The sequence below is a fragment of the Schistocerca americana genome, chromosome 6 (assembly GCF_021461395.2).
Source record: "Schistocerca americana isolate TAMUIC-IGC-003095 chromosome 6, iqSchAmer2.1, whole genome shotgun sequence".
NCBI lineage: Eukaryota > Metazoa > Arthropoda > Insecta > Orthoptera > Acrididae > Schistocerca > Schistocerca americana.
In genome coordinates, this window is record NC_060124.1 from 482182629 (window position 1) to 482203552 (window position 20924).

The 20924-nt window shown below is 45.3% G+C and overlaps 1 protein-coding gene across 1 annotated transcript in view; it reads left to right on the forward strand.

Annotated features, from left to right (window-relative positions):
- LOC124620222 (facilitated trehalose transporter Tret1-like) overlaps positions 1-19115 on the forward strand; it is a 41835-nt gene extending 22720 nt beyond the window's left edge. Inside the window, exons 2-3 of the mRNA XM_047146889.1 lie at positions 5957-6518; positions 18275-19115. Coding sequence (XP_047002845.1) covers positions 5957-6518; positions 18275-19115 — 1403 coding nt within the window. The remainder of the gene's footprint in view (positions 1-5956; positions 6519-18274) is intronic.
- Positions 19116-20924: the final 1809 nt, after the last annotated feature.

Sequence of the window (20924 nt, forward strand, 5' to 3'; positions counted from 1 at the left end):
TCTTCCTCTCGTTCCATCTGTAGTTCTGCTGAATGTCATTCTAGGTAGTATATTCTCTGTCATTCTTGCTATATGGCCTGCCCAATTCAACCCTCTCCTCTTGAAGACTTCGACGATATTACGGTGTTTGTACAGTCCTCTTAATTCTTCATTTCTTCTTATTCTCCATTCCATGTTATTTTCGTCGTATACAGGTCCAAAAATTTTCCTTGGTACTTTTCTTTCGAATATTAACAGTTTTTCTTCATCTTTCTTTCTATATATTAATGTTTCACATCCGTATAACATCAGAGGTTTAATGGTCAATTGATATAAGCGAATTTTGAAGTTACTACTAAGTGATCCTTTTCTTAGAATTTTGATGAAACTAAAAAGTGTCTTGTTTACTGTTGATAAAGGGGGATCTATTTCTATATATGTTCTGTTGATATTACTAAAAAGACTTCCTAGGTACTTGAAGTGGTCAACAGTCTTGAAATTGAATCCATCTACAGTCAGAGGTGCATATTTTCTGGTTCTCTTACTTATGGGCAGGTATTCTGTCTTTTCTTCATTAACATGTAATCTTGTTTTCTCAGCAATTTTGTAGTAATTTTGCACCATTCTGATTAATTCTCTTTTGGAACTACTTATTAGTGCTACATCATCTGCATAGGCAAGTCTTGTAATGTTCTCATCCTGTAGCTGGATCCCTTGTGGACTGGTTTTAGAAAATTCTCTATCGATCTTCTCTAGGACATGGTTAAATAAAATAGGTGAAATGGCATCCCCTTGTCTCAGTCCAGTGTACACCTTAAGATCTTCAGTTTTTCCTACCGGTGTCTTTATTCGACATAAAGTTTCATCTATACACATTTTAACTAATCTGATTAATTTTGATGGTATTTTAAATTCCTTCATTATATTTGGGAGTGTCTGTCGGTGTATGCTATCATAGGCCTCTTTAAAATCTACGAATAATATGTGAACATCTACACTCAATTCCCACGCCTTCTCAGTTACTTGTCTTAGGGTGAATAAGTGATCTAATGTAGATCTGTTTCTGCGGAAATCGCATCTAATGAAGGATAAGATCCGAAACACGTCACGTGAGCAATAAAACCATTACCTGCCTGTTGTTTCACTTTTACCATCCCGAACCCGTCAGCCTAAATGCTGAACTACTGATTGTTTTAATTTCAAGTTTGACGTCAGATAATTAATGAAAAAAGAAATATTTTTTCGTGTGATATAATTACAAATTAACAATTTTCGGATTTTTTCCTTTACTTGTACTGTGAAATCTTGCTTCCTGCCAAATTTCATGATTCCAGGCAAACGAAAAGTATTCTATAGGTTTTAATAAGTGAGCTGCTAGTATTAAAATAAATGACATACATGGCCGCATATTTTGACTGTATTGGCTTAGAAGCTTCAAAGTTTCACACCGTCAAGGAATGATAGACCTCACTATGTGGCATAGATTTAAGGTTACTACTTCTACCCGTTCCTGAGAAAAAGGACTTTTAATAGTGGGACAGACAGGCAGACGGACAAAAAAGTGGTCCTATAAAAACGATTCCGTTCGTACAGATGAGGTATTGAACCCTAAAAACGGACGGTTGTTGTGCCAAAATATCAGAGTATTTCATGTTAGTCTGTACACAAGCTACCTTCCAAATACGAGCCGAATCGGTTGGCCATATCAGAGATCCTCTCCTTGTTAGAGATAAACGCACATAGTAAAAATGGATCAGGGAACTGCTACGATGTCTGAACAACAACAACAAGAGCACCGAGTCGAATACTTTCGCTGTATGGGGACTCTACGTTGTGCGTCTCGAACGAACATGAATCCATGACACACTTTTAAACTGACGTGAAACCTGAATACAGTAATAATACGAGGGCTGTCCATAAAGTAAGTTCCGATTGATCGCGAAATGGAAACCACTGTGAAAATCAGAAATATTTTATCTGCAACAGTTAGCTACAGCTTCCAGCCATTGCTGTACACAGTCACTACTCCGACTTAGACATATGTCGTAGCGTTGTACCAACTTTACAATATCTTCGTCATAGAGGGCAGTCGCCTATGCTTCCTGCCAAGTCTCTATGCTCATCTATAGCTCGCTGTCGGTGCGAAAATGTTGTCTTCATAGCCAGTAGTTAATATGAGCAGAGATGAAACACAGAGGGAGCCAATTACGGGCTGTAGTGCGTGTGATCAAACACTTTCCGTCGAAAATGCTGCATTAGCATTTTCATTGCCCCTGCAGATTGCGACCGAGAATTGTCACGAAGTAGGGGCCGTATGACAATTCTGTAATGTGGGCTGCATAACATCAGGCGAAATCTCTCATCGGAACCTCATATGTGGAGGGAGACACTATTTTCTACGCATCTTTATGCACTCACCATTCGCTCAGAACTGGAAAGAGCGAAGTGAAGCAACCGACAGGCATACTAGAGACACTGTCGAACACTTCTGTGCAAAGCTTCATCGGATTTTCATAGTCGTTACTGTTTCGCGACCGATCGGAACTTACTTTCTGGACACACCTCGTATTGTTCATTAGTAATATCTTTGAAGCTGTATTTGTTTGTTGCCTGCTTTGTTGCCGTTAATGGGAATCTAGGAGATAGAGATATGGCAAGTGCGTACGATGTGTCTGAGATCAAAGATGAAAACTCTTCAGATGGTTCCTAGGTCTCTAAAACATCCAACAGACAGTTCAGCGTTTAGTAACGGGGTCAAATGATGATGTACAAAAAATGGCTCCTTGCACATGCCAGATGGTAGGTTGTGATGTGTAGATACAGCTATAGTAAACTGGTCGACACAAGTCGGGTAAGTAAAATACTGTTCGGTCGAAACAGCGATATATTCACATCTGATAGCGAGTGCAATTTCAAATAACATACAGCTACATGACATTCCGTTTCAACAGATCAAATCAGTACTTGACAGCGACCAGTTCGAAAAAACCACCATGATGTTTTGTGTTTGTAGGTCTTGGGAAGTCTACAACAGTAGACTCGGTGTATCACGTGGTTTTTTTTATGGGTTAAAAAGAACGTTCTGAAAATAATAGGTCAGGAAGTATTTAACAAATCAGGAGCAATAAATGTAATTTTATAGGAGAGCTCGCAGCTATAGATACTGTCACCACTCGACGGAGAACATCAGAGCTGGAAATAAATCTAAGACACTTCCATGAAACTAGGGATATAATTCGCTCCATATAACATATCATTTTGTTTCGAGCCACTTTTTCCGCGAGTTGCGAGTATGCCAACATCGATGTAGTCATTTTCGCTCTGCTCGGTATTAGAAAATTAGAAAATATAAAAGACACAATTGCTATGTTAAGACCGTCACTTCTGCAATTTTGATTAAGCGATACTTCGCCATTAGAGATTTTGAGTAGATTAGTTAAAATATGCCTTGAGAAACATTCCAAGCAGAAGTTTAATTGATCACTATAAATGTAGCTACACTGAATGCATGCTAAGGCAATGTGAGTTTCTAGTGAATGAAAGAAATAGATATTGTGATATCAACTATACGTGTCAATCATTTACGTATCTTAATCACTGAATTATTTAAGACAATGATTACAATATAAAACATGATTAAAATATAAAGTTCAGGTTTTAGTAGTCTTATCTGAGTGGCTAGACTTTCAGAGTGGATATTCAGACTATTTTATTTCGTTGTTCAATGAGCCTGCTACACGTGTAAATTTTAAAGATTCAGATTATCTAGTTGAAAGCTTAGAATAAATATAAACGTTATGTATTGCCGACCGCCACCAGGTAAGGCTGGCGTTGTTATCGTACTGAACATTAGCACTCGAAACCGAAGTACAACTACCGTTAGTCTCGTACGAGCCGTATCTTTACAGAAGAGCCCGGTAATTGCCGTTATAACATTACTGGTCACGGACGCTACTGACAAATTTGTGTCGGACTCAGCCAAGGTTACACCTTGGCGTGGGTTTGGGGCACCAGAAGAATCTCCTCATGTCATAAATCTCCTCATGACGTACTGTTTGAGAGTCCGTTGTAAGCTGCCTCTGTGGAGAAACAATTGTAAAATAGCAAAGTAAAAGACTTGAAAAACAGGACTTTATGAACTATACTGAAGGACTGTAGTTACTTGTTATCGAAAGAGGTAACCACTAATAAATCTAGTAATATTGTTAATCAGCTATAAAAAGTAGCCGGCCGGAGCGGCCGAGCGATTCTAGGCGCTACAGTCTGGAACCGCGCGACCGGTACGGTCGCAGGTTCGAATCCTACCTCGGACATGGATGTGTGTGATGTCCTTCGGTTAGTTAGGTTTAAGTAGTTCTAAGTTCCAGGGGACTAATGACCTCAGACGTTATGTCCCATAGTGCTCAGAGCCATTTGAACCATTTGATAAAAAGTATTTTCCAGGCGTAATTGTAATTACTGCACTAATGCAGTTCTGAAAGCGTGTTTCAGTCTGTTCGTTAGGGTCTCTTGCACTCTTTCTTTGATTATGTTTCAGGTGGGAAGCAAGTTCATTACTCAGTTGGTGCGATGCCGGGATGGGTAGTCTGTTGCAATAAGCTTACGCGCAATAACGGGATCCAAAACGCACTGTATTATAATTTTCAACACTTCCGTCAGCTGTAATTTCATTATTAATTTATTTGGAACTGATTTCGCGATACACTTCGTCATCATCAGGTCCTAAAAGTAATATAAGATCAACTACAGTATCAATAGCGTGACATCAAAAGCAAAACAGACATAGAATGACAGTGTGTAATACATATTTATTCCGTTGTTTAAAAAGATCTATACATTAGCTTAATAAGTGTATTGTAAGGTTGCCATTGAAATGGTAGCCGCGCGGGGTAGTCGCGCGGTCTAGGCGCGACTCTTCCTCACAGCTTCATTCTGCCAGTACCTCGTCTCCTACCTTCCAAACTTCACAGAAGCTCTTCTGCGAACCTTGCAGAACTAGCACTCCTGTAAGAAAGGATACTGCGGAGACATGGCTTAGCCACAGCCTGAGAGATTTTTCCAGACTGAAATTTTCACTCTGCAGCGCAGTTGGGCGCTGATATGAAACTTTCTGGTAGATTAAAACTGTGTGCAAGGTTCGCAGAAGAGCTTCTGTGAAGTTTGGAAGGTAGGAGACGAGGTACTGGCAGAATTGACGCTGTTAGGACGGATTGTGAGTGGTGCTTATGTAGCTCAGATGGTAGAGCACGTGCCCGAGAAAGGCATAGGTCCCGAGTTCGAGTCTAGTCCGGCACACAGTTTTAATCTGCCGGGAAGTTTCATATCACGCCATACTCCGCTGCAGGGTGAAAATCTCATTATGTATATGGACGTAATATCTGTCTCCTATCGATATGTCGAGCCTTGTTAAGTAAGATGAAAGGACCACAGCCGATTGGAATATTACAATTTTCAACACTACCTTCAGCGCTAATTTCGTTACCATTTTGTTGGAAATAGGAAATTTGGGATAAGTTCTTATGGGACCAAACCGCTTACACACTACTGAATGTGACTTAGACTAACTTACGCTAAGGACAACACAAACGCCCACGCCCGAGGGAGGACTCGAACCTCCAACGGGGGGAGCCGCGCGGACCGTGACAACACGCCTCAGATCGCGCGGCTACTGTACCTGATATTAATATTTCATGCAGTAATCCCAGTATGTCAAGAGTTGCAGCTAGGGTTACATAACAGTTAGTATATTCCTAAAATCATGTATTTATATTTCTCTTTTGTTGCAGTTTCTAGTTTCTGTTATATACGAAAGCTTTCTGCATGTAATGTTAATTTGTTTATGTATATCTAATGGAAGATTCATCAAGTCACATTTTTCGCTAGTGGTAAAGTAAAATCTTCCCATAGTGTGGACAATATTTATGATTTATTTATTGAAATATGCAGATTCAGATGGTCTATCATCCTCTTATTTCAGCAAATATCATTTCGCTACACATCGGATTCACTGTGGGATGGACAGCAGTGGCCATACCTGTGCTAGAGAGCAACAGCACACTCGATGGCACGAATCCACTCGACAAGCCCCTGACGAAGTACGACGCTTCGTGGCTCGCGTCCCTGTCGATGGTGTTATCGATTTTCGGGCCAACGGCGTGCAGCCTGTCGATCCATCGTTGGGGCTTCAAACCGACCGGGTACATCGTGGGTATCTTCTCCGCACTGTCGGGCGTTATCGTGCTGGTGGCGCGTTCTTTCGCCGTGCTGTTGGCAGGTCGCATCCTGATTGGTCTGGCCACCGGTGGTGGCGCCGTCGTCTCCACCAATTACGTGGCGGGGGCCGCGCAGGCGCACGTGCGCGGTGCGCTGGGCACCTTCTTCGCGCTCATGTTCAACGGCGGCATCCTGCTGGCGTACCTCGTCGGCGCCGCGTCTTCCTACTTCACGGTCTGCGTCGTCGGTGTTGCCGTCCCGACGGTGTACACCGTCTGCTTCTTCTTCCTTCCGGAGTCGCCACTGCACTTGCTGTCCAAGGGCAGGTTAGTAAGTTACTGTCATGTCGCGTTGATCATTTGAACGATACTGTAACTAACCTGTTTCAACGGGTTATTACGTTAAGATTAGGGTCGCCACCGACTCTAACCATACAACTAGTCAAAGGTTTGGCCGAGTCGGAAAATAAATTAATTTGATCACAGACCAAAAAACTCATAAAAATACGTTGTGATATCGCTCGTAGGGGATGCGATGTAATTAATAGTATTGCCCGGGCATTGTTCACGAGAATCAAACATTTAAAATAAAATAGAAAATGCATGAACACTGCGCATAAGATCAGCTCCCAGCAACACACCTGAAAATAAGACTTAATCTAAAACATTTGTTTCAAAATAGAAGGGGAAACTAATCACTGGACCTATGCGTAAGGAAACGCGTGGGATGTGCTAACGGGAAAGCTACGAGGTGTGTTGCTTGGGTGCATAAACGTAACCTCGGAATACAAGAGAAAACTGTGGATAAAATCATTTCTTCCTAAGATATGGATATAAGGCATGTACATAATTCCTGATAACATTAATTCCTAAAACATTAAAGAATAGCATCGATACATTCACCGTTATAATCTACACGTAAAATCATTGGTGTGAATCATTCATACAACTGCTGTTGCCTGATAGCTGATTGCAATAACTCGTGAAATGGTACACGTTTCGCAGTACACCCGCGTGCCCACGTGGTTTGTGGAGACGCAGTTTCTAGGTATCGTGGTCAAGTTGCAATAATATCACATCACACAATCATGAACAGTTAACATTCTTTAAAACAAACAAGAGATGGAACAGTTAGTGATAACGGTAGCTGAACAAACTCTAATGTTGAACTACGTGGTTGGCTCCCTACGGACGAAAGATACATAAGGCAAGGAAAATTTACGCGAAGGCAAAGCTATTAATGTTTAGAAAAATGAAAGCTTATACAGGCACAGCTGAAGGCAAACAGACATTCATACAGACGCGAATGCTCACTTCTTATTGACACCTGTGTGTGGTGCTCTTCCGGCGGATCCAAGTCTGCTATAGAAATTTACTAAAAGAAAAATCTGCCAAAGGTTTGCATTCCTTGCTGCGACAAGGCAAAACAATCTTTCAGGGTTGAAAAGCGAGACCAAAAGCTAACAGATCTCCTCTCGCCAAGTAAGAACGCGCCACGCGGTCAGTCTAACTCACCCTTCTTCGACGGGAGCACAGCTGTGGACGCTTCCGGTACCGGCGGCAGACTGCCTCCCTTTTTCTTCTCCAGCCTCTTCGACGCTCCGCGTGGCCCGGAAAACCCAAAAATGCCATTTCCACCACCAACCTAACGCAGGTGGATTTCTCGCAAGTAGCGCAAACCTCTTTGCCTACTTGACCACTACGAGAGTTGGCTATTCTGTACAACTGCTGCTGAATCTGTATGACTATCGCAGACTTTCTGCAGCAGACTACGCCACCGTCTAGCAACGTGACACACAACCACATTCATTCAATCACACCACTATGAGAGTTATGAGAAAAGAGAAACAAGGAAATGAAAGAGAAATGCTAGTGAAAATGGGCTACCGGACTAATGAAATGTGGCTACAGGACCCTTTCAATACTTTCGTCGAAATGGTGTGGAACAGGTACGTTTACTGAATATGTTCGAGGGCCGTACCGAAAGTAAGCTTTGTCATTGTTTCTTACACGGAAACTTTATTGCCAAAACAAATACACCATGACATCACACACTATATACACTCCTGGAAATTGAAATAAGAACACCGTGAATTCATTGTCCCAGGAAGGGGAAACATTATTGACACATTCCTGGGGTCAGATACATCACATGATCACACTGACAGAACCACAGGCACATAGACACAGGCAACAGAGCATGCACAATGTCGGCACTAGTACAGTGTATATCCACCTTTCGCAGCAATGCAGGCTGCTATTCTCCCATGGAGACGATCGTAGAGATGCTGGATGTAGTCCTGTGGAACGGCTTGCCATGCCATTTCCACCTGGCGCCTCAGTTGGACCAGCGTTCGTGCTGGACGTGCAGACCGCGTGAGACGACGCTTCATCCAGTCCCAAACATGCTCAATGGGGGACAGATCCGGAGATCTTGCTGGCCAGGGTAGTTGACTTACACCTTCTAGAGCACGTTGGGTGGCCTTGCCGGTCTAGGAATGGTAGAACGATGGGTTCGATGACGGTTTGGATGTACCGTGCACTATTCAGTGTCCCCTCGACGATCACCAGTGGTGTACGGCCAGTGTAGGAGATCGCTCCCCACACCATGATGCCGGGTGTTGGCCCTGTGTGCCTCGGTCGTATGCAGTCCTGATTGTGGCGCTCACCTGCACGGCGCCAAACACGCATACGACCATCATTGGCACCAAGGCAGAAGCGACTCTCATCGCTGAAGACGAGACGTCTCCATTCGTCCCTCCATTCACGCCTGTCGCGACACCACTGGAGGCGGGCTGCACGATGTTGGGGCGTGAGCGGAAGACGGCCTAACGGTGTGCGGGACCGTAGCCCAGCTTCATGGAGACGGTTGCGAATGGTCCTCGCCGATACCCCAGGAGCAACAGTGCCCCTAATTTGCTGGGAAGTGGCGGTGCGGTCCCCTACGGCACTGCGTAGGATCCTACGGTCTTGGCGTGCATCCGTGCGTCGCTGCGGTCCGGTCCCAGGTCGACGGGCACGTGCACCTTCTGCCGACCACTGGCGACAACATCGATGTACTGTGGAGACCTCACGCCCCACGTGTTGAGCAATTCGGCGGTACGTCCACCCGGCCTCCCGCATGCCCACTATACGCCCTCGCTCAAAGTCCGTCAACTGCACATACGGTTCACGCCCACGCTGTCGCGGCATGCTACCAGTGTTAAAGACTGCGATGGAGCTCCGTATGCCACGGCAAACTGGCTGACACTGACGGCGGCGGTGCACAAATGCTGCGCAGCTAGCGCCATTCGACGGCCAACACCGCGGTTCCTGGTGTGTCCGCTGTGCCGTGCGTGTGATCATTGCTTGTACAGCCCTCTCGCAGTGTCCGGAGCAAGTATGGTGGGTCTGACACACAGGTGTCAATGTGTTCTTTTTTCCATTTCCAGGAGTGTACCTTGCAGTATTTTCCACCACAGGTGTCACTGACACTGAGATATTTGTCGTAGTGTGCAAGCAGTTTGAAGCAACCACTCTGGCACCCTTCAATCTAAGGAGTTGTCGCACAGTCTGCTCCACCTCGTCATAGGTTTGGAAGGACGCACAGTTTGACCTTCATCCTCCATACTCTGTCTTCCTTCTCTGAACATACAACACCAACGACCAACCGTTTGACGGGACATGACATCGTCAACAAACATGGGCTGTGGGTGTTCATGGATGATGGACACTCTAGTCTCACGTGCCCATTCATCTGGATAAATGCACGCACTTCCATTGGCGACCACGTTGACGGCACACGTCAGTCTGTCATCGTGATGTGTGCTCGAATAACCTCGGGCACACCGGTCTGCTGCTACTCCCTCCTTCGGCGCTCTGCGCATGCGACATTCCTCCTCCAACGACGCCTCTTCCATTGTTGAACCAGCAACGGGTGGGGATTCATATAGTATTTGTTTTGTCACATGGTGTACCATCTTCTCTTTCAAAAACAGTGACGGAACATGCTTTCTGAAAGTCCCTCGCGTAAGTCGTTAGTGTTAACACTAATAAAGGTGTTATACTTTAGTCCCACCCACGCAAAAACACTTAAAAACTAGGTCCTATTTTTTAAAAGCTGCCTGTTTTTCAATAAAAATTCGCCCATGGAACGGAAGGATTTGTCCAGGAGAAATCATTTTTGTTTGGATTTAAATTTTGTTTTGTCTGTTAGACATTTTATATTTCTGGGTAAACGCTCAAAAATTTGTGTTGCCCCATATTGAACTCCGTTCTGAGCCACTGACAAATGCAGTACTGGGAAATAGAGGTCTTTTTTCTCTTGTAGTGTTTTAGATATGGACATCACTTGTTCTTCTGAAATTTTGATCGATTATTAGTGACAAATTTCGTTAGTGAATATATGTACTGTGACGGTGCATCTGAAATCCCTAACTCGTTAGAGAGGTACCTGCATGACGACTACGGGTGAACACCACACATTATTCTTACTGGTCGGTTTTGTGCGATCAGTACTGTCTTTCTAAGCAATGAGTTACCCCAGACAGTCATTCCATAAGATATTACTGAGTACAAATATGCAAAGTATGCCAGGAGACTAGTTTCTTTTGAAGACTTGCAATTACGCGAAGGGCAAAAGTAACTGAACTTAATAGTTTGAGGAGCTCTGTAGTTAGCTCCTTCCAGTTCAAGTTTTCGTCAGCATGTACACCCAAAAATTTGGAGCATTCTTCTCTGTATACTGCCTCCATTTGCTGTTGATATGACCATTTGTTGTGTAGAACTGAATATGGTGTGCTTCCTCAAAAATTAGGGGGTGTCCAATTTCAGAGAACCACTTAATAATTCTTTGAGAAACATCATTCACAGTCACTTCTATTTCTTTTTCTCTAATGTGATTTAATTTAACGCTGGTATCATTCGCAGAATGTGCCCATTCTAGTTGACAAATGCTAAGTTGTTCGAGATTCACATACACAGGGTGAAGCAGAACTCCAAAGGTCGTTCACGCATACGTTCTGAGTATGTTGGTATCAGACACCCACGGCCTCGACAGGCTCGTTACATAGATACTGCATGCGTTTGGTTTCTTATACAATTGGCTTTGTTTCTGTACTGCACTCAAAATTACGCACAACAGTGCAAATGGGTGTTGTATGCTCTGTGTGTCTTGCTTGGGAACAAAATTTATCTATTCACTTAGCTCACTTGTTGTCTACAACACTAATGCCCAATTTACACTTCGCCCCCAAGTTCACACTCTTTACTGCTCGGTTCTGTCTCGGATTGGTTTTCCCAGCAGTGTTAGTTGTACATTATCATTGATACACGACCGTGTGGGTAGATTTGTGATGAAAAGTTGGCCAGTAATGAATGGAATCACTGCATGGAAGGCAAGAACGTAATAGCGATGCTACACCGAGTTCTATCGCAGTGCCGCACTTTTCAGTAGGCACTTTTAGATCTGCAGGCTGTTTCAGTACTGCATGCTTTGTTTCGTAAGTGTTGATGATTACACATTACACGCTTTTTAACATTAGAAAGGCATTTTCACAGAGAAAAGATAATTGCAGTAACAAAACGGATCAGTTATGATCACGTTATTTCTCTGTAACGAGCCACCAGAAACGGTTGGTCTCCTATACGAAAATACAAAGTATCCCTGAACAGCCTCTGAAAGTCTGTCGGTGGAGCTATGGTTCATGCTACGCAGTGTGTCCCAGGAGAAAAGCTCGTTATCAGGATCACTCGAAGCAAAAAAGTCTACTAAACATACAGCCTAAAACGCATACGTCATCATCTTCGATGCTGTGAGAAACATCTCTTTTTCTACAAACTCTCTGCGTTCCATATCGACAAAAACAAGAAAAAAATGTCCACTGAACGTGGGTTCTAACATACCTCTTCTTCTGAACAAGTTCTTATACTATGCATTTTGGAGCCGACGTTTACTAGGTATTTTTTTTCTTTTTTTTAGTGTCAGAGCCTTCTGACTGTTTTACGTTCGTTCACCACGATTTCCTCTCCTGCGCTAACCTCTTCATATCAGAGTAGAACTTGCACCTTACGGCTTCAATTATTTGTTTTATGTATTCCAATCTCTGTATTCGTCTACAGCTCCCTATAGTACCACAAATGTTATTGCCTGATGTCTTAACACATGTAATATCATCCTGTATCTTCTTGTCAGCGTTTCCTATCTGTTCCTGTCTTCTCTGATTCTGTGGAGAAATTCATTATCTTATCAGTTCGCCTAATTTTCAACATTCTTCTGTAGCATTACATTACAACTGCTTCGATTTCCTTTGGTTCCGGTTTTACCACTGTCGTTTTCTCATTGTCAGTGATTCACTACTACACCATGCTGTTCTCCAAAGGTACATTCTCGGAAATTTCTTCCTCAAATTAAGGTCTATGTCTGATACTAGCAGATTTCTTCGCCTGTGCTAGTCTGCTTCTTATGTACTTCTTGTGCTCCGTCTGTCACTGGTTATTTTGCTCCCAAGGTAGGAGAATTCCTTAACTTGGTCTACTTCGCAATCACCGATGTCAAGTTTCTTGTTATTCTCACTTAAGCTACATCTCATTAGCCTGCTGTGTTTCCTGTTTCCTTTCAATCAATATTCTGTGCTGATTTGACTGTTGATTCTTTCCAACAGATCCTGTACTTCTTCTTGTCACTTTCAGTGAGGATAGCAATGCCGTCAGCGAATCTTATCATTCGTGTTCTTTCATCTTGAATTTCAATCCCACTCATGACCCTTCCTTTTATTTCTTCGCTGTATAGATTGAGCAATAGAGGCGAAAGAGTGCATCCTTGTCTTATACCCTTTTTTATCCAAGCACTTCGTTTTTCATATTCTTCTCTTATTGTTCTCTCTTGATAGTCCCACATATTGTGTATACTACGTATTCAAAAGTATCCATGTATCTGGTTGAAAATTAGTTACAAGTTCGTGACGACCTCCATCGGTAATGCTGGAATTCAGTATGGTGTTGGCCCACCCTTAGCCTTGATGACAACTTCCACTCTCGTAGGCATACGTTCAATCAGGTACTGGAAGGTTTCTTGGAGAATTGCAGCCGATTCTTCACGGAATGCTGCACTGACGATGTCGGTCTGTGAACGCTGGCACAAAGTCGGCTTTCCAAAACATCCCAAAGGTGTTGTATAGGATTTAGGTCAGGACACTGTGCACGTCAGTCCTTTACAGGGATATTATTGTCGTGTAACCACTCAGCCACAGGCCGTTCATTATGAACAGGTGCTCGAGCGTGTAGAAAGATGCAGTCACCATCCCCAAATTGCTCTTCAACAGTGGGAAGCAAGAAGGTGCTTAAAAATATCAATCTGGGCCTGTGATGTGATAGTGGAACCCAAAACAACAAGCGGTGCAAGCCCCCTCCATGAAAAGCACGACCACACCATGACACCACCGCCGACGAATGTTACTGTTGGCACTACACACTCTGGCAGATGACGTTCACCGGGCATTTGCCATACCCACAGCCTGCCATCGGATCGCCACCTTCTGTATCGTGATTTGTTACTCCACGCAACGTTTTTCCACTGTTCAATCGTCAAATGTTTACTCATCTTACACCAATCGAGGCATCGTTTGGCATTTACTGGCGTGATGTGTGGCTTATGAGCAGCCGCCTGACCACGAAATCCATGTTTTCCCACCTACCGCCTAACTGTAATAGTACTTGCAGTGGATCCTGATGCAGTTCGGAATTCCTGCGTGATGGTCTACCTATTACACATCATGACCCTCTACAACTGTCGACGGTCTCCGTCAGTCAAGAGACGAGGTCGGGCTGTACGCTTTTGTGGTGTACATGTCCCTTCACGTTTCCACTTCACTATAACATTGGAAACAGTGGACCTACGTATGTTTAGGAGTGTGGAAATCTCGCTTACAGACGTATGACACAAGTGACATACAATCACCTGACCAAGTTCGAAGTCCGTGAGTTCCGCAGAGCGCCCGATTTTGCTCTCTCACGATGTTTAATATTTACTGAGGTCGCTGATATGGAGTACCTGGCAGTAGGTGTCAGCACAATGCACCTAATATGAAAAACGTATGTTTTGGGGGGTGTCCGGATACTTTTGACCACATAGTGTATTACCCGTCTTTCCCTGTAACTTACTCCCATTCATCTCAGATTTTCAAACATCTTGCATCATTTTAGACTGCACATTTTCCACATTACATGCTTTTCCTAGTTCGGCCAATCCTATGACCGTGTATTGATATTTTCTCATCCTTGCTTTCACTATCAAGCGCAGTGTGAGAATTGCTTATTTGGAGCCTTTACCTTTTATAAATCCAACTTAAGTGTCATATAACAAGTCCATTATTTCCTTTTCCATTCTACTGAATATTCTTTTCGTCAGAATCATGTGTGCATCAGCATTGCTGTTAGTGCGATATTTTTTGCACTTATCTGTCCTTGCTATCCTCAGAATTCAGTGGATGACATTGCGAGGTGCCGGGGTGGAGAAGAGTTCGTACCTCTTTAATTCAGACGAATTTTGCATGAGAACTAGACATGCACTCGACGCCCTCCTTACATACCACTTAATTGATTATGTGCGCAACAGTAACGGTAGAAAATGATGGTGGACCCTGCTAGTTGGTAAAATTAGGAGTGCACACTCACAATAATTTAATAAAAATCTTAATCTACTCAAAAAAAGAGAACTTTATCATTATAAACAATAGAAAATGGGATTCTGCATATACCTACGAAATGATATGCGGATTAAATATTATAATGAGATTTATTAAACATCAGATCCGCCTGGACTCGGGTAGGTGCGCCGGCCCTGGATCGAATCCGCCCAGCGGCTTAACGTCGGAGGCCACTGTGCTGGCCTGCGTGGATGTGGTTTTTAGGCGGTTTTCCCCATCCCACTAGATGAATATCGGGCTGTTCCCCACGTCCCGCCTCAGTTACACGGCCCGCAGACATCTGAAGACATTTGCACTATTCCATGGATTACACTAGACACAGACAAGTGGGGTACACTAATTCCGTCCTGGGGGGTACGGGGTGGCGGGAGGAAGAGTATCCGGCCACCCCTTAAATGAACTTTGCAAATCCGTTTAACCATGCCGACCCTGCGTCATTGCGGCAAAAATGCACAAGCAAAAGGAGAAAGAAAGAAGATTTATTATACATCAGAACATATATGTACATGATTATCGACATAAACAGTGGGTTAAAGGACAGGGTATACTGAAATATTATGAGAATAAGAGTTGGCTCGACAACAAGGGGCTCCTACTCTCTGTGAAGCAAACGATTGACGATAATGACTGGAGGTCCTAATGAATCAACTATTAATCTCCCAACTATATAGCAGTATCGCAATTAGTAGTGAGAGCTCAAATGGGATCACACGAAGAAACAAGCAAGGTGGACTTGTAGCAAAGCGAGCGCGCGTGCTGCTGAGGGATTCAGCATAAAATTGATAAGGTCGTACAATGCCGGAGCCGCAAAATACTGTACCAGTACTGAAATCTGCAGCACGTCGTCGGTAGGCAGCGTCCTGATGATGTAGGCGCCGACTTCTGCCGTGAAGCAACTCTGCGTCAACCCCTGGCCTCCAAGGCTGTCCGAGAATTCTAAGTTCTGCCGGAAAAAGTGCGACTAAGTCGTAAGACCGTCCGACTCCGACGAAGATCAGATCCCGAATCTGTGCGCCCGCACACCGCAAGAGCGAAGCCAACATTGCTCAACTCCCTACTCTCCTAGAAAAGCCGCGAATCAGCATTCAGTGCTGATTGAAAAATTTCCCCACACTGTCTCGGAACATCATTCTCGCCAATAGCGACCGTTCCCTCCAATTTCGAGCAGGGCATTATGACGTCAACTAGCCTCAGTTTAAGTTGACCAATCATGCCTCTGCTATTCAGCTGAGGGCACTGAACTTGCCGTTTGACTGGCTACAAAAGCAACCTGCCTAGACCACCGGGCATCCGGCGCCAGATAGTCGCACCCAGCAGGGCACGGTCCACAAGTATTCTCAGAATCAAGAGGACAATGCAGTCAGTCGGTGCCAGGAGACTTCGTTCCGGACGCGCCGGAACGGTAAACATAAACTGCGGCGACACTCAGACGTCTCGCAGGTCGTTTCGCCCTGCATACAATAGGCGAAACTCGACCGAAGTCAGTCGTTCCGCCAGACGCTTAAGCCTCGGAATTCAGGGAAGTGCAGCCCCCAACCGGAAACGCAGTGTGCCGCGTCTTCCGATATTTGTCTCGCAGAGGCCACCCAGGGAAGTAAAAAATGGTTCAAATGGCTCTGAGCACTATGGGACTTAACATCTGAGGTCATCAGTCCCTTAGAACTTACAACTACTTAAACTCAACTAACCTAAGGACATAACACAAATCCATGCCCGAGGCAGGATTCGAACCTGCGACTGTAGCGGTCGCGCGGTTCCAGACTGAAGCGCCTAGAACCACTCGGCCCCATGCGCCGGCCTAGGGAAGTAAAACAACATGTTTAGGAATCAAGTGAAAAGTATTTTTTTTTTTTTTTTTTTGGAGCTCTCAGTACAAATACTCTGATTACAGTAACCTTATTCGGTCTGTTACTACCGTGCAATGACATAGAACATTAATAAAATTGATGAAAATGAGAGAAGACATGCAAAAGACGGCATGGAACCTCTCAACATAGCCTTATGGTACGTCACCAGTGTCATAGATTTCACACACCAACATGAATAATTTTTTGGTTGCCACGTGCCTCATTGATTTTAGAAAAATACGACGTCCCATCGGAATTTATAGCGAATAGTAGCGTTATGTTCGAGTATAAAGACTTTTCTGGAGACTTGAAATCTACTCTGTAGGAATCAGCATGGGTTTCGAAAAAGAGGATCGTGTGAAACCCAGCTCGCACTATTCGTCCACGAGACTCAGAGGGCCGTAGACACGGGTTCCCAGGTAGATGCCGTGTTTCTTGACTTCCGCAAGGCGTTCGATACAGCTCCCCACAGTCGTTTAATGAACAAAATAAGAGCATATGGACTAACAGACCAATTGTGTGATTGGATTGAAGTGTTCCTAGATACCAGAACGCAGCATGTCATTCTCAATGGAGAGAAGTCTTCCGAAGTAAGAGTGATTTCAGGTGTGCCGCAGGGGAGTGTCGTAGGACCGTTGCTATTCACAATATACATAAATGACCTTGTGGATGATATTGGAAGTTCAGTGAGGCTTTTTGCGGATGATGCTGTAGTATGTCGAGAGGTTGTAACAATGGAAAATTGTACTGAAATGCAGGAGGATCTGCAGCGAATTGACGCATTGTGCAGGGAATGGCAATTGAATCTGAATGTAGACAAGTGTAATGTGCTGCGAATACACAGAAAGAAAGATGCCTTATCATTTAGCTACAGTATACCAGGTCAGCAACTGGAAGCAGTTAATTCCATAAATTATCTGGGAGTACGCATTAGGAGTGATTTAAAATGGAATGATCAAATAAAGTTGATCGTCGGTAAAGCAGATGCCAGACTGAGATTGATTGGAAGAATCCAAAGGAAATGCAATACGAAAACGATGGAAGTAAGTTACAGAACGCTTGTTCGCCCACTGCTTGAATACTGATCAGCAGTGTGGGATCCGTACCAGATAGGGTTGATAGAAGAGATAGAGAAGATCCAACGGAGAGCAGCGCGCTACGTTACAGGGTCATTTAGTAATCGCGAAAGCATTACGGAGATGACAGATAAACTCCAGTGGAAGACTCTGCAGGAGAGACGCCAGTAGCTCGGTACGGGCTTTTGTTGAAGTTTCGAGAACATACTTTCACCGAGGAGTCATGCAGTATATTGCTCCCTCCTACGTATATCTCGCGAAGAGACCATGAGTTTAAAATCAGAGAGATTAGAGCCCACACAGAGGCATACCTACAGTTCTTCTTTCCACGAACAATACGAGACTGGAATAGAAGGTAGAACCGATAGAGGTACTCAAGGTACCCTCCGCCACACACCGTCAGGTGGCTTGCGGAGTATGGATGTAGATGTAGACACAAAACTGAGCCTTGCGGAAATCTTCTCGTGATTTCTCAGGGAAGACGAAGCAGCCACGTCGCTGCGCTGGTTCCGCGCCACCGGCCACGACGTCGCCGGGGAGCTGAAAGAGATGCGGCTGACCGTCGAGGCCGGGCAAGGCGGCGATCGGAAGCGGATGACGGTGGCGCAGTTCTTCAAGGAGCGCGCGTCGCGGTACGCGTTCGCCGCCATCGTGGTGCTGATCCTGAACCAGCAGCTGAGCGGCAGCCTGGTCGCGCTCAACTACGTGGTCGAGATACTGGCCGCCGCGGGCGACAGCGTGTCGGCCGGGTGGTCGGCGGTAGCGGTGGCGGCGCTGCAGTTCGCGGCCACCTTCCTGTCTTCGGCGCTGGTGGACCGCGCCGGGCGCCGCCCCCTGCTGCTCGGCTCCAACGCGGGCATCGCCGCCTGCCACGCCGCCCTCGGCGGCTACTTCTACGCGCAGGCCGCGGGCCTCGACGTGGCGGCCGCCTGGTGGCTGCCCGTGTGCGCCACCTCGCTCTTCCTCGTGCTCAACGCCGTCGGCGTCGGCGCGCTGCTCATGGTCGTCGTCAACGAGTTCTTCTCGCCGGAGGCCATGCCCATAGCCATGTCGATCAGCATCGGCGTGCAGACCGTTACCGCCGCGGCCGTCATCAAGATGTACGTCGTCCTGCTCGGCTGGCTGCAGATGTACGGCTGCTACTGGTTCTTCGCCGCGTGTTGCATCCTCAGCAACGTTTACATCTTCTTCTTCCTACCAGAGTCCAAAAATAGGCCCATTAATGATATTCTCGCTGAACTGAGGGGCGAGTCGAAGAAACAAAAGAAGCTTAACACTCATTACGACCCAGTTGATATAACTGAGAGCCAAAAATAAATTCGAGAAAACATTCTTCCTCACAGTACGAAACGAAGCATGTAATATTCAGCCTAGCTTACACGACGACATTGGTGACCCTCACCTACCTTGGCCTTAGCATTAACCGTCACCTCACCTGGATCCCTCATCTCCGCTCCATCCAATCCAAAGCCCACAACCGCTTCCAACTCCTCAAACTCCTCTCTGGCCGGACATGGGGGTTGCACCCCTCTACCATCCTCCATACCTACAAATCCTTCACCCGTCCCATCCTCTGTTATGCCCCCCCCCCCCAAATTATATAAGTCCCTCCAGATCCTTGAGCGTCATGCACTCTGCCTCACCTTCCGTATACGCCTCCCATACCCCATGTGCGTCCTCTATGACCTCATTCCTTTCCCCCGTCTGCTCCTATTCCTCGAACATATCCGCATACTCTACACCTCCCGCCGCCTTGATCCCTCTCACCCCCTGGTCGCTCCTCTCCTCTCCCATCCCCGCCCCCTGGCACGTCTTCACTGTTGCGTCCCCCCTGCTCTCCATCTCTACACCCTTCATCTCCTTTCCCAAAGTGGCTTCCATCAACTCCCCCCTCCCAGATGATGCCCTCTCTCCCTCCATTTATCCCTCCTATCAACTCTGATCCTCACCCCCCCCCCCTTCCTTTCCTCCATCCTTTTCCTGGGCTCCCTCTCCCCCCTTCCATCCTCTTTTTTCCCCACCTACCCTCTCTCTGCCCCCCTTCTCTCCCCCGAGTCCTTTTGCGTTTCCCTCCTCTGCCTTTTCCCATTCCCTCTCACATCTACCCTGCCCCTCCCCCCCCCCCCTTATGAGTCCCTCCTTTGGTTCCCCCCCTTTCGTTTTTCCTCTCCTCCCTTCTCGTTTTTCCCCTCATCTGTCCAGGTCCTCCCCCCCCCCCCCCCCAATCTGCCCTTGGCTATGGTGTGTCATCTTTGTGCCGACATTTTAGTGCAGTGTTTACAGTGAGTGTTCAGTGTTGTGTGTCCTTTCCGAAGTGTTGCGAACGGACATCATCCTATCGCTGGGTCTGATTTTTATATCTATTGCGAACAGAAACCAGACTGTCGCCATGTTTTTTTTTTAATTGTCTGCCTACTATGTTACCTGTCTGCTTCCTGTGTATTTTATTAGCATTCCCAACCCTACGCTTTATGTTTTAACTTTCCACAATTTTCCGCCGTTTTACAATTTAAGTCACCGCTTTATCGCCTGCTTATCTTCTTCTTACGTTTTAAAAAGTCTGTAGGCTGCAGAGCAGCGCACTAAGCTGCTGGCAGCCCGCCCTCTTCGGGGGGAATCGAAATTCAATAAAGAAAAAAAAATCTACATTGGGTTGCGCCACTCATTGCGTGGAATGAGTTACACGCAGGTGGTTTCACATATGACTGTAGACACGGCGACGCCAGTATACACTTCAGTTTTGTCGTTTTGTGGGACCCTGAGTCGTGTCCGAAATGAAAGTTTTGGCAGTTGCACGTCGCACGAGTTGTGATTGAGTTAAAGCTTCAAATGTTTTTTATTTCAGTCTTTGATCACAATATTAATTCTTTAGACGATGACCTGCTTCAGTCCGTAATGACCATCCTCAGATCTTTTTTTACACCATGTCCTAAAGTGGCAAGGCTATAATAGCATCGTCAAAACATATAAATATAATCAGCATAATCAGCGTCATATAGATCTAAAATAAGGTGTAGAATAGATCTATATGACGATGCTATGCTGATTATATGTTTTGACGATGCTATTACGGCCTTATCACTTTAGAACATGCTTTAAAAAAGATCTGAGGATGGTCATCACGGA